This window comes from Neopsephotus bourkii, unplaced genomic scaffold (assembly GCF_033783945.1).
Source record: "Neopsephotus bourkii isolate Nb327-2 ecotype Australia unplaced genomic scaffold, CSIRO-AGI_Nbou_v1 NB_122, whole genome shotgun sequence".
Taxonomy (NCBI): Eukaryota; Metazoa; Chordata; class Aves; order Psittaciformes; family Psittacidae; genus Neopsephotus; species Neopsephotus bourkii.
In genome coordinates, this window is record NW_026900639.1 from 466,489 (window position 1) to 479,960 (window position 13,472).

The 13,472-nt window shown below is 42.5% G+C and overlaps 1 protein-coding gene across 1 annotated transcript in view; it reads left to right on the top strand.

Annotated features, from left to right (window-relative positions):
* TMIE (transmembrane inner ear) overlaps window positions 1-3,152 on the top strand; it is a 34,952-nt gene extending 31,800 nt beyond the window's left edge. The window contains exon 4 of the mRNA XM_061365883.1: window positions 2,763-3,152. Coding sequence (XP_061221867.1) covers window positions 2,763-3,097 — 335 coding nt within the window. The 3' untranslated portion in view covers window positions 3,098-3,152. The remainder of the gene's footprint in view (window positions 1-2,762) is intronic.
* Window positions 3,153-13,472: the final 10,320 nt, after the last annotated feature.

Sequence of the window (13,472 nt, forward strand, 5' to 3'; positions counted from 1 at the left end):
TAAATGCTTTAAAGATTTGTGTAAAGGTCAAATGCTATTAATAATTAATATATTGCAACACTTCAACACTCATTTCTTGGCATTATTTTATCCTACTTCACATTTACCATTATGGAAAATTCTAGCTGTCACATTGGAAAATGCCAAATGGGTCTCCACGCACTTTTTGAGTGGCATATATGGCAAGCCCTTTTACTGGACATAAATAAAATGGACTTAAAGTTTCAGTGTATAAAATGTATATACAAATTAATTCATTTGTGCTCTGTCTCCCAGTCTGGGAGAAGTACAAGCAGGACCTGGCCTTTAGCTCTGGGTGGAGATGTACTGTCTGGGTCCATGGCCTGGTTGATCTTCACGTTTTCTGCTTTGAGGCTGCTCCAGCTGGCATTTTGGGGAGTTTGCCTGGTTCCTACCATATTCGTTTAGGAAGCAGACAATGTGGTGGGGTTTTATAATTATTTCCTCTCTTTTTTTTTTTTTGTTCTTTTGTTTGTTTGCTTTTTGATTATTTCTTTTTAATATGAGATGACAGGATTTCCTCTGTGGTTGTAAGAAATATTCTATACTGTTCTCCTTCAATTTTTATGTACAAATGGATTGCCAGTTCACAAGGTCAAAAGATGCTATCTTTTTTAAGTGTGCATACTGAAGGAATAGTTTAGGTAAGCATAATAAATTCAGGTAATACATTGCTGCAATTTGATAGTGCCACTACAGACATCCATAGTGTTGGGAGATTTGGGGCTGCTTAATCAAGTTGGTGTCTAGTGGCTCCAGGTAGGGGTTGAGACATGTCACCAAATGGTCCATACTAAATCAGCTCCTAAGCCGATTTACTCTTATCTTTCCTTAGCCTGTGACAAACATGAAATAATTTTACTTCGCCTAGATGCCAGCTGAACAAAGCTAAGTGGTGACCAATCATCCTCCATTTGCTGAGGTCGCTTCTAGGTCATTGCTATATCTTGGCTTATTTTAATTATTCAGTTGTGTTAACATGTTTATCTGTTTTCATATTTGAGCCAGATACTGAGGATTTTAAGAAAAGGAGGTAATGGGAAACTTAACACATTTTCACTTGTTTTTGCCAAACTTCATACTCAGCTGGTCTTCAGCAAAGGAAAAATTCTCCATAAAAAATGTATGAAATATGATCTGTGTTTAAGTGTCAAGTTCCTTCTTGAGATGAGAGCTCAGTTTATCAGCCTCTGACTTCAGAAATGAAACGCTTCCAGTAGAAGGAAAATAAAAAAAAAAAAAGATGATGAAGAGTTTTCTGCTACCAAATCCTTTGTCAGAATAATTATAGTCAGACTTACGAGTCTTCTCACCTGAAATGTGGGAGCTGAATCCAAGGTCAGAGAATCACTGAACCATAGAATGGCTTGGGTCGGAAAGGACCTCAAGATCAAGTTTCAACCCCCCTGCCATGGTCAGGGATGCCTTCCCCTAGACAGTGTCACCCAAGGCTCTGTCCAGCCTGGCTTTGAACATTGCCAGGGATGGAGCATTTACCACTTCTTTGTGCAACCTGTTCCAGTGCCTCAAGACCCTCACAGTAAAGAACTTTTTCCTATATCTAACCTGAGCTTTCTCTGTTTAAGTTTAAGCCCATTCCCCCTTGTCCTATCACTGCAGTCCCTGATGTAGAGTCCCCCCCAGCATCTCTATAGGCCCCCTTCAGATACTGGAAGGCTGCTATGAGGTCTCCACGCAGCCTTCTCTTCTCCAGGCTGAACAGCCCCAACTTTCTCAGCCTGTCTTCATATGGGAGGTGTTCCAGTCCCCTGATCATCCTTGTGGCCCTCCTCTGGACTTGTTCCAACAGTTCCATGTCCTTTTTATGTTGAGGACACCAGAACTGTACACAATACTCCAAGTGAGGTCTCATGAGATAAGAATAGAGGGGCAGGATCACATCCTTCGACCTGTTGGTCACGCTCCTTTTGATGCAGCCCAGGATACAGTTGGCTTTCTGGGCTGTGAGCACATATATGCGTATTTCTATATAAAAATATTTCATAGCTAAAGGTATTATAAGCTTCCTATAACTAATACGGCTTGTTAAAACATGCCAAACTAGGGCTAACTAGTAGCTAATTACTGTATACCCATGGTGTGTTGCTTCAATTAATTACAGTGAGTCAGGTGGGAAGCCAGTCCCATGGTCACTGAACTTGGACATAACATAAAGTTAAGCCTACTTTATGGTCTTCTGCTGAGCAAACCATCTTCTGCTTGTCTATCTCTGAAAGTGAATTACCTAGCAGAATCCCTGCTGTCCACTCTCACTTGCAGAAGACATACCCTGTACATAAAAATTAGAAAAGCCAACCAACCAAAAAAACCCAAACCCCTAAACCCAAGACAGGTCTGTATTGAATTGCATGAGAGATGTTTCTGTTCCTTCTTGTGGAAGGAGATAGCTCCACACTGAATGGCATTATTGGGAAATGCTTATGGACTGTGCTTATAACGTTCATGAAGCAGTTCCTAACAAGAAGAGCCATTTCCTACAATAGATCCACATCTCAACTCTTGAAATTCCTGGTTCTGCTTTATCTCATTAGTCTATGTTCTCAAAATAAAGGCATGGAAAGCTGCTAGTCAGTGAGCAAGACACCGGACACAGCCCCAGTACAAATATTTTCTCTTTGTCCAAGGTTTGCCAGCAGAGAACAGGAATTTTGCCCTTCTCCTGGCTACTGTCAACCCAAGGTAACTGCTTTCATATTTTCTTTTTCTGTCTTTTAATACAGCTCAGGCTGCAGAAGAAAAAAATGAAGAAGTTCCCACTGTATCTGGAAAAGTGGACAAAGCTCAGGGTAAAAAAGATGGATCCAAAGACTCCAAGAAGAAAGATGGTGAAAAGGACCAGAAAGAAGGATCCAAGAAAGAAGGAAAGGATGGAGCCAAAAAGAAAGAAGGAGAAAAGGGAGAAAAGGGAGAAAAGGGAGAAAAGGGAGAAAAAGATGATACTGACAAGAAACAAGGTGGTGGGAAGAAAGGTGAAAAAGGTGAAGCAGTAAAATCAGGAGGAGACACCAAAACTAATGGCAAGGCCGGTGGAAATGCTAAAGCAAAGAAGAAGTGACCCTGCTAAAAGACAGTGCTGGTAGTCTTTCAGGGAGGGCACTGTCAAATTGCTGTGGGTAGGGTACTGGAAGCAGACAGGGACATGCTGTCACCATATGCTCAGGCTGTTGAGTGCCTCTGAATGTATGGATTTATTACCTTTTGAAGCCACCAAAGGCGAATGTGGCCATTTGGCAAGACAGTATCTTGTACATAAAATACACTGTGCAACAACTGGAAACAAAGTGCAACCTGGAGTGAGAGGACTTTGGATAAGCCTGGAAATGCACAAAGATGAAGGTCTGAACTAATGGGAGAACAGGATTCATTTAAAATTTGTTCTTCTTGAGGACCTTAAGGAGTTTGAGAAATATTCCTTAATACCTCCTTGTAAATAGGATTTGCATGTGAATAGGGGTTAAGTATATTCTGGATGCTAAAACCCAAAGAATGGACTTTTCTAAGTTATAGCTCATGTGGTTTCTGAGAGGTGGCTTGGACACGTGAGAGCAATCTTGCCTTCCTTCTCAAGTGCCTCTTTCTCTGGACTACTGGAGGAAATGTAAAGAACTGAATATCTCCCAAAAGATTTATCCACCTTTTTTTCTGATGAAAGAAATATAAATCAAGCTGTAGGAGGATATGCACAGAATAAAAAAAAGCAAACAACAAACTGCATCTGTGCTGCTGCAGGCAGTAGCTGTCCTCAGCTCATCATCCCTTCAGAAAACACAAGAGATGACAAGACCCCACTGGGAAAAAAGGGATGTGGAGATGCTCAGCATACTGAAGCAGAAACTGGGGTCTCAGGGGAGCAAGGCTGAATGCATTCCTGTCTTCACTCTTTCCCTGAGCAGTTTTGAAGCCAGGGGTTTTGCCACACTTTTATGTGGCTGCTATTTTTCTCTCCTCCTGGAAAATTTTGAAGAGTAGTTTTATCAGGAGCAATTTTTCTCCTAGTGTTTTTGTAAATATCTCAGCAATTTTTATCTTAAGGTTAACAGCAATGAGGTATTTTGCTAAAAAGCTAATGGGGAATAATTTGCAAGCTGCTGTGATGACTAACACTCTACCTGTTGTATCTGCTGGATATACCATCTCTGAGTATATAGAGCAGCATGGCTTTGTCTCCTGCATGGAGAAAGAAGGGAGTTATCTCCAGTAGTTTATTTATCTCAGGTCCCATAAGTTAGATTTGTATTAATCCAATTGCTTTCTCTTTACCCTATATTTTTAAGACAGAGAGCTGATCTGTCACCGAAAAGGTATTTCTCTTTCCTTTCCCCTCTCTTCTCTCCTGCCCAACCTATCCTGGCAGAAAATGAGCCCAGCAAATGAAGACCATGTCCTGCTTTGTTAATGAGCCTCAACAAAGTCACCAAAAGCACCATGAAGGGTGCTATAAGCTACTGAAGGTGGTATAAGACTTGAGGAACAAGGATGGGAAAGATGTTCACAAGCACAGAAATATTACTACAAGCATGAACAGTGGCAGCTGACTGCCTCCAGGTATGATCTGCCATGCTAGAGCAGTACAGAGAGAAGCCAGGTTCAGAAATTCTGCATCTGTATGCAGACAAATGGTTGGAGTCCTATATCTCCATCTATTGCAATGATTCTAAATGATGAGTGTGAATAAGTATGTAGACGTCTGTGTTTAAGTCTGCATCTCAGTCCTACCCCTAAGTTTTTACATCCTGAAGATGAGTGAGTATTGCTGCTTCCAGGCATGAGCAGAGGACCTGTTTTCGATTTCATCCTCAGTCTGAGAGGTCTCCGATGTCCAGATTTATGGCTGTGCTCTGTACATTAAGTCCAGGAAAGGGACTTTATCCACCTTTTCAGCTGGAACAAAAGGGAATACAAGAGGCATACAGCCAGCTGGGAAGGAGGCGACCCTGCAGGAACACAGGTCTGTCATCCAGTCTGTGTGTGTATGTGTATATGCATATGTAAATCCTGAGGAGGTATCAGTTCATATTAACACACCTTCACTTAGGGAGCTGCAGAGACGCCTAGTGCCAGTTAATGAAAACACATTTATTCTAACACAGATACGGCAGGTGTCAATCATATTCCAGTTACATGCTCTCTGCTGTTCTCTCCCTTAACTGATTTTTTTCATAAGGTGTCACAATGAAAATTAAGGAAAAAAGGTGTTAAAAATTGCATTCAGGCCATACTCTGCCTGTGTGCAGAGATGTCATTCCTTGGGACATGCACAGGGTTGCATGAGCTCACTGTGTATTGTTGGGGGGGCTGAGTGAATGCTTATGCTTTACAAACTCCAGTTTACAGGTAAAGCAGCTGCAGGATGGGATCCATCTGTGGTTTAGGCAGGAAAAACTGCTCCCCTGCCCTGCAGCTGGAAACACATTGCAGTGCCATTAATCCTGGTATTAATGCTCTTTGGGATGTGCAGAATGAGGGTGCTGACTCAATCTGTACCTATTTGGTGAGAGAGAAGAGGAGCAAATCTATTCTGGATCCAAAATCTTCAATGAAGAAAATCTGCCCATTTACAACTAGTTTCCTTAACCCCCTCCTCTCTAAGCAAACCACTGTCTCTCACACTAAAAAAACACCCCCAAAACTGAAAAAAAGCCCAACCAAATGAAACCAAAACCAACCAACTTACCAAAAACCCCTGCTAAGAAACCTGCATCATGACTGCTGGAGCCTTTGAAATTAATCTTAATTCATTTCTGCCAAGATCAGATGGCAAAGGTATTCAAAGCCTGTATTTATAAGATAACGTACACAGGTTGTGTCTTACTGAAAAAAAGATGACATGTTAAAAACCAAATGTTCCTCCTCTCAGAAGGACCAACCCTGGGTAACCTGAGGGATATATCAACTTGTGTATGAGAGTGTGTGGGTGGAATGAAAGGAACACATTAATGAGGGTTACAGACTCTCACGAAAACAACCTGCCTAACAAAACTTGTCATTATGCCCAAAGTGGGCACGGAGGGCAGTAAATTTACAGGTATCATCCAAAACCAGTTTACATTTTCCCCTAGATCATATCACGGTAGTCAGGTGGAATCTGAATGCCAGCTCATGGTGGCTGTAAAATAACACTGCTGGAGTGGAGCAAACTGACCTACAGCAGCCTGGGAGCTGCTTTTTACACCACCAGATGGAGAAATTGCATTGGAGAAATTACAGCCACAGCTGCTGAAGCTTTGCAAACTGAATCATTAATGACAAGATTGACGATAACACTGATTTCTCTGAGAAAAGTGCAATAACAAATCCCAAAGGCCAAGAGCAGGAGTTAAGACCCAAGGCCCAGACATCCAAGTAGTAAAGGCAGTAGCTCTGCTTTCATTGGATTAGCCAGGTGGTGTGTGCCTGGCAAAGGTGGTATGGAGAAAACTAACGAGATACTACAGAACCAAGACTTTCAGGATCTCCTACTCGACATATTCCGCAGCTTTCCACTAGAGGGGACCTTGTTCTTCCTCTAATATCTGGAGACAGTTTTAAGGGTAGCTTATGGTTGATACACCTTCTCTTATTTGTGATGTTAAATCAAACCTGGCTTGGGTAACATCTCTTCTTTGGTTTAAAAAAAAAAATTCATGGCATTGGCTTATCTAGCCTGAGCCATCATATCTTCTTCCAGTATTATTCTTCCATTGGTTAATAAGAGATAAGGGCTTGTAGCTTAATAGCCCAAGGACATAACTGATGTAAGAGACGTCAAGAAAATAGTCATTGGCTTTGGTGGTTGAAACTTAATTCAGCCTAGCTAGGTGTTCCAAGGAGTTATGGTGAGGATCATAAGTCTGGATGAGTAGGTCAATAGGAGAAGATGGCAAGCTAAAGCTTTTTAATTTATTTCTTGGTTCATTTGGGAAAGAAGCTCACGGAAAAGCTGTCTGCATTTTTTTACTCCTGCTCCATTTTCCTCATTGGTTTTGCTTTTAGTATTAATGAAAAGCAGTGAAAACCTAAGCATCAGTTCTGTGCTGCTCTGCCAGCAGGTACTACACACAAGGTGCATCTAATGCTAGGAAATGTCATGATACCTTTTCACCACTATATTTCAGCTTTCTCCAAAAGATTAAATCGTCTGGAGTAGTTACAGCTGCCCCAGATGCTCTCATGGAAAAATATGGTCTTTTCTTCTCTCTTTGCTTCATTACACAGTGTGACTCTGAATAAGAATTGCTGTTTCCCATTGATTTCACAATACAGATCTAAGTATTAGAAGCGTCTTAGCTTTGTTTTCTGAAAGTAAACTCTCTGTGCCCAGCTCCCTTTTGAGATGTAGCAAAGAAGAAATCTGGATTACCTTTGCTGTCCTGATCACCTGATTAGACCCATGGAGAACAAACAAGGTCTTCACTGGGACTGGGACATTTCCCCTTCTACCGCGTGACACATGGAGTCCCAAACATTAAAACCAGGGTTTTTTCTTTCCAGTGGGCAAAAAAAGGAAAGGATCAACCCCTATGTTTCCAGGACTGTAGGAGCTGTTCATCTGTAGGTCAGGTTTGTCTTTATGTTGTTGACATTGGTGGCTATTTTTAAAGAGATAGGGTTTTGTAGGCTTAAAGGAAAGGGTCGTTTTCAGAATAAAGAGATGCAGAAGCTTTCCTTTTCCTCTTTTTTTGTTTCTTTTTTTTTTTTCCTTCTTTTTTGGGGGTGGGGAGAGAAACAGGAATTTTTTGAGCATGTTCCTGCAAATCCACCAGCCAACTAAACACCCTCATGAAACACAGCTCCAAAACCCCTAAGGTGTCTTAGAGATGCATCAGACAATAACTGCAAGATAACCGTGGGTCTCTACTGTTCTTAATTTTAGATGGCATTTTGCATGGCACTCCCCTCATTTCTACACACAGGCATGAGAGACTTTTATGGTCTTAATATTTTCTGGCTAAACAAAATAACATCTTAGTTTGATGAGTCCCTGATGTACTTGAGTCCCTTAGCCTGGACTCCTGCAGACTGAGAAGTGTCATGCAGGGTAAATGGGGAACAAAAGGCAATCTGCTTAAAGTCAGAAGTGAAATATGGGACAATAGATGGGACCTGAGCACTGATCTTGTGAAACAGGGCTTTGTGCTTGTGTCCTTAAGATGCTCCAGGGATTTGATTTAAAATAATAGTGGTGAAGCCTCTCTGAACTTTGTTATCTTCTCATACCATAAAACTGCCTGTAAAAACAAAGTTATTTTCAGGGAGGTCATAGGACACAATAGAAATTCTCCTATTTAAGACATAATAGAATTGCATGTTCACTATCAAAATCTGCTGTTGAGAAACTAAAGAGGTGATGCAGTGCACTGGAGGAACTAATTTTGCTTTGAAGAGGGTGAAGGGGAAAAGGGAAAAAAAGACATAAAGACTTTTGTAATTTGCCTTTTCTCAGGCTGTTACACACAGTTTTCTTGAATCTGTGATCCTGGGGAATAAAAATTCTGCTTTTATGGAGAGTCCTTCAGAAAATCATCAGTCCGTACTTAACCTGTTCTTTTTACTTTCCTGGTCATTTTTGTGCTGCCATCCAGGATAAAAGCTGGGTTGCAAGGACCTTTGTCTAGTCTAGTGCTGAAGGGATACTGGATTTTGATGCTCTCCAGACAGACAGCCTATTTCTATGGTCCTCTCTAGCATGTCTTGCTTGCTGCCTGGGGTCTACAGCCATCTGGGGCCATTACTTCCAAGCACTTTGATGGTTGGTCCTGCCTTGCTGCCTCTCAAAAACTGAGACCCATTGTGATGTCTCTACCTGGTACTATTTCTAGCATTCAAAGATCTCTTGCCATCCCCCTGAATGTGAAAATCTGGTCTGTCGCTGACCAAACGAGCTCTGGACTATTTGTTCCTAGGCATGAGGAGGGATGGCTTTGAAACAAAAGTCTGAAGCAGAAAGACAGCTTCTTTGCAGTGAGGATTGTTTGTCTTGCTGTTTGTTCCTCCTATGTAATGTAGTGCTGCTCCCCCTCTATCCCAGCCTCTAACTGCTGGGCTCTGAAACTCAGTCACATCTTTTTCTTTGCTCAAGAGATAGGAAGTAGCTTATGGAGAGCTTTCTCCATAGGCAGTGCATTCAGAATACCAATTTAATAAGTTTATTTTACAGGCTTTCAAACATTCCCTGGCTCCATGCTATCAAGTAGTGGTGTATCTTACTGATGCCAATGCTTCCATGTGGGGATTATGATATTTTAAAATTAATTTTAAACGTCCCTAGAGACTTTATTAAGACTTCCTGTAAGAAGACAGGGAGTCTAATACAGAGGGAAAGAAACAGGAACTTCAATTTTCTGTAGAACAGGGCTTGACTTTATAAATGAAATGCACTCATACTCTCCCCCACCCTCTCCCCATCCCATTTCCCCCCCTCCCCAGCCCATAAAACAGACCCTAGGATCAATGCCCCATGTGTATAGAAATAAAGACTAATCATTTAATTTCTGTGGCTTTCTGTTTGGTGACTCTCAGAGCTGGGATAGGGACAGAACTGCTGTGTAGGGGACAAGTCCTGTCCTGATTGGAATGTGCTGTCTCGGGCAAGTTGTTGGGAATGGCAGATACATGGAGGGGGGGAATGGGACATGTTCACTGAGGGTGACTTGTGTTGTGTGTTTCTGGTTGTTAATAAAAGGGCTTAACACACATTTCCCCTTTTCATTTTCTCTTAGTAAGAGAGCGGAAAACGTGGGCTTAGCTGACCCAATGGGTGGTGGCATGTGGTTGGGAAGGAGAGATATCATGAAGTTGCTGTCCATAGCTGTTGGAAGACCTCTCTCCTGGAGAATGCGGACTATTCAGTAACAATGAACACAGCATGAGGAGTACCAGCCCTTCAGCTCCATGAAGCACTTTGCAAGAGGTGTGTGCTCCATGAGACCATCTCCACCCTGTGCAAGAAAGAAACATGGGCTTGAGTGCCTCAGACCTCTTTTTGGGGGTCAAAACCTATTATCTCACATGTACACTTGGAAATATAACGGGGATTTTTTGCTATCTATTACCTCTCTGGAGACATAAGGTTGGGAGAGTTCAAAGGAATAATGTTTAATGCTGTCTCTCTTGTTCTAAACACCAGAGCATTACTAACTTTCTACTGCCTGCCATCCATACCAGGATTGCAAGTCTTCCCATATCTCTAGGTGCATATCCTGAGGTCCTTCTGAAATCCAGACTTCCCTGAGCAGGATCAGTTGTCTGATAGATTCAGGCTATGTAGCCTTTGAGGTCCAAGGAGCAGGAAAAGAATGAGTGGACATAAGTCAGCACAGACACTGCAAAGACAGAAGCAAGCTGACCTCTTTGCCAGAATGGTCCTTACCAGCCCACTCAGGGCAGTTTTAACAGCTGACTGTGAGGAAATGAGCTGTACAGGGAACATGTGAATGCAGATTTCCAAAGGCAGATGTGGAGCATAGGAATACAGCCTGCAAAAATCCCTTTTCCAGAGAGGTTTCCCTAAGCAGCAGGACTTGGACCAGAGCTTGTTTTAGGTACAGGCAATTATCTGGGGCCTTATAATTTGAGGGGCCTGAAATACGTGACCCATCCAGGCCTCTATTCTTAAAAGGAAAATATCATCATGTGTCAGCTGTGTGGATTGTGAACCTGAAAATACTGGAAGGGAGATGTCCACAGTGGATATGGCATGGGGAGGTGGATAGAACTTTGATTTTACAGGTCTGGATAAGGAGCACATTTTTATGGGACTTGTGAATGGGTGAGGAGCATAGGACTGTCTAGTTTAATGAGGGAGGTTATGAGAGGTACAGGGAGGCAGAACTCAAGAGTGCTGATTTGGTCAGGTTTAGGTGGAGAGGAAATAAAGCTTTTTCATTTGGCTAAACACTTGTATTTGCTTTTCATAGAATCATAGAATCATTTAGCTTGGAAAAAACCCTGAAGATCATCAAGTTGAACTGTTAACCCAAGTCCGCTAACCCATGTCCTTAAGTGCCACGTCTACACATCTTTTAAATACCTCCAGGGACAGTGATTTCATCAATTCCCTGGACAACCTGTTCTAGTGTTTGATAACCCTTTTGGTGAAGAAGTGTTTCCTAATATCCAATCTAAAACTCCCAAGGTGCAGCGTGAGGCCATTTCCTCTTGTCCTCTCAGCTGTTACGTGGGAGAAGAGATTGACCCCTACCTCACTACAATCTCCTTTCAGATAATTGTACAGAGCAATAAGGTCTCCCTTGAGTTTCCTTTTCTCAAGGCTAAACAGCCCCTGTTCCCTCAACCATTCCTCACACGACTTGTTTTCTAGACCCTTCACCAGCTCCGTTGCTCTTCTTTGGACATGCTTCAGCACCTCAATGTCTGTCTTGTAGTGAGGGGACCAAAACTGAACATAGTTGAGAATATCCACTTCTAAATCTTGCTTGGGATCCTGGCTGCCTTAGCCTGGCTCCTTCCTGATCTGCGTATAGTGAACAAGGCACACCAGATAAGACAGAGCTGAGTAGGAGCAGGATAAAAAGAACCTGCCACACACCTGGACAGCAGTAGGAAAAAAGCTACAAATTCAGAGATAGAGAGGGCAGAGCTGCAGCTTTGTCTTCAAAAACAACTCTATGCGCTAGGGCAGAGAGCTGGGAAAGGGCAAAGAAGTCAACTGATCCGAAGAAGGAGATATTAAGCAGCCTGACATATATGCGGAAAAAAATTCCAGGAAAAAAAAAATAGTAAAAGAAAGACCCAGACATATGGTAATAGCAGAAGCATGGATGTACACATCCAACAGCTTGACTCTCACAGTCCAGCTATTATGGCCATAACAATGAAGCGCAGTCCAATTTAGGACAGACACTTGTGAACTCTGGGCACAAATCCTATTCTCATTGCACTCAGAGGATACACCTATACTGGTAAAGAAATGAGCCAGCACCCATTCCCTGGGTATCCACATAGCTGAAATTGAAACAGTCTGATTGTATTCAAATTGCGCAGTTGGAAGGATTCCTGGCTTGTGATAACACTTGAACAATACCCAGGAATTGTTTTGGGAAATATTAGTTAACCTGGGCCAAAACCATGCCAGAGCTAAAATCTTTACGGATTAGGTAGTATTAGAACAATGCTTGGCCCTTTTGCTGAGTTAATGGTATAAAGACAGTAAATGCTAACAGCTCCAGTGACTGCTAAAGGAAGTTGCAGATGATGAGGTTGTCTCTTCTTTTGTGGACTAGCTATGTTGTTGCCTGATTTTTGGGGACAAAAGCTTTGTTTTTTGCATAGTGCTTTGCAAATCCACACCATTTCCTGCAGAGCAATGTAATATCAATCCTCTGTTAAGGTTCCCTGCCACCTATCAGAGATGACCATGCTACAAATGTCTGCCTACTAAACATAAATCAACTGCCATGCTTTCTTTTTCCTCCCTTTCCTTCTTTCAAAGAAGTATTATGGGTTTAATTCCAAATTTTCACTCATTTGTGTGTCAAACAGCTGGCCTGTGGGTGATTTCTGTTGCCCACAAGATCAGCCCTCCCAGGCTAGTGATGACATCCTGAGACAAGCAACTGTAAAACAAAACCTTAAGATAAGGAAGGGGATTACATTTAATTCAAAATTTCCATCCAGAAATGTTTCTAAACACTTGGAAACAACATTTTTAAACAATTATTAAACGGTTATAAACAACTGAGAGCAGCTGGAGGAGAAGGACTTGTGGGTGTTGGTTGATAGGAAGCTCCACATGACCCATGAATGTGTGCTCACAGCCCAGAAACCAGCCACACCCTTCACTGCATCACTGCAACCCCCACTTTGCAGTCCCCTGTCCAGCTCTGGGAACTCAACATAAGAAGAGCATGGAGCTGTAGAAGCAAGTCCAGAGGGGGACATAAAGATGCTGCAAGGCCTGGAGTACCTCTCCTGTGGATACAGGCAGAGAGAGCTGGGCTTGTTCAGCCTGGAGAAGACAAGGCTCTGTGGAGACCTTAGAGCAGCTTCCAGTGCCTAAAGGTGTTGACAAGAAAGCTGGAGAGGGGCTTTTGACAAGGGCAGGTAAGGGCACGACAAAGGGGAATGGCTTTAAACTGACAGAGGGGAGTTTGAGATGGGATCTGAAGAAGTTCTTCCCTGTGAGGGTGGTGAGGCCCTGGCGCAGGTTGCCCAGAGAAGCTGTGGCTGCCCCATCCCTGGCAGTGTTCAAGACCAGGTTGGACGGGGCTTGGAGCAATCTGGTCTAGTGGAAGGTGTCCTTGCCTATGTCAGGGGGTTGGTCCCTTCCAACCGAAACCATTTGATGATAAAAAATGTAATCTTCTTAACAGCAATACATTTTGGGGGTTTTGAGGGGTTTGGAAAAAAGGTGTCCTTTCAGCTCCTTGGGAAATTCATGCCTGACTTAAAAGAAGAGCAGTAGTCTCTGAGACAACTAACCTGAGCATTTT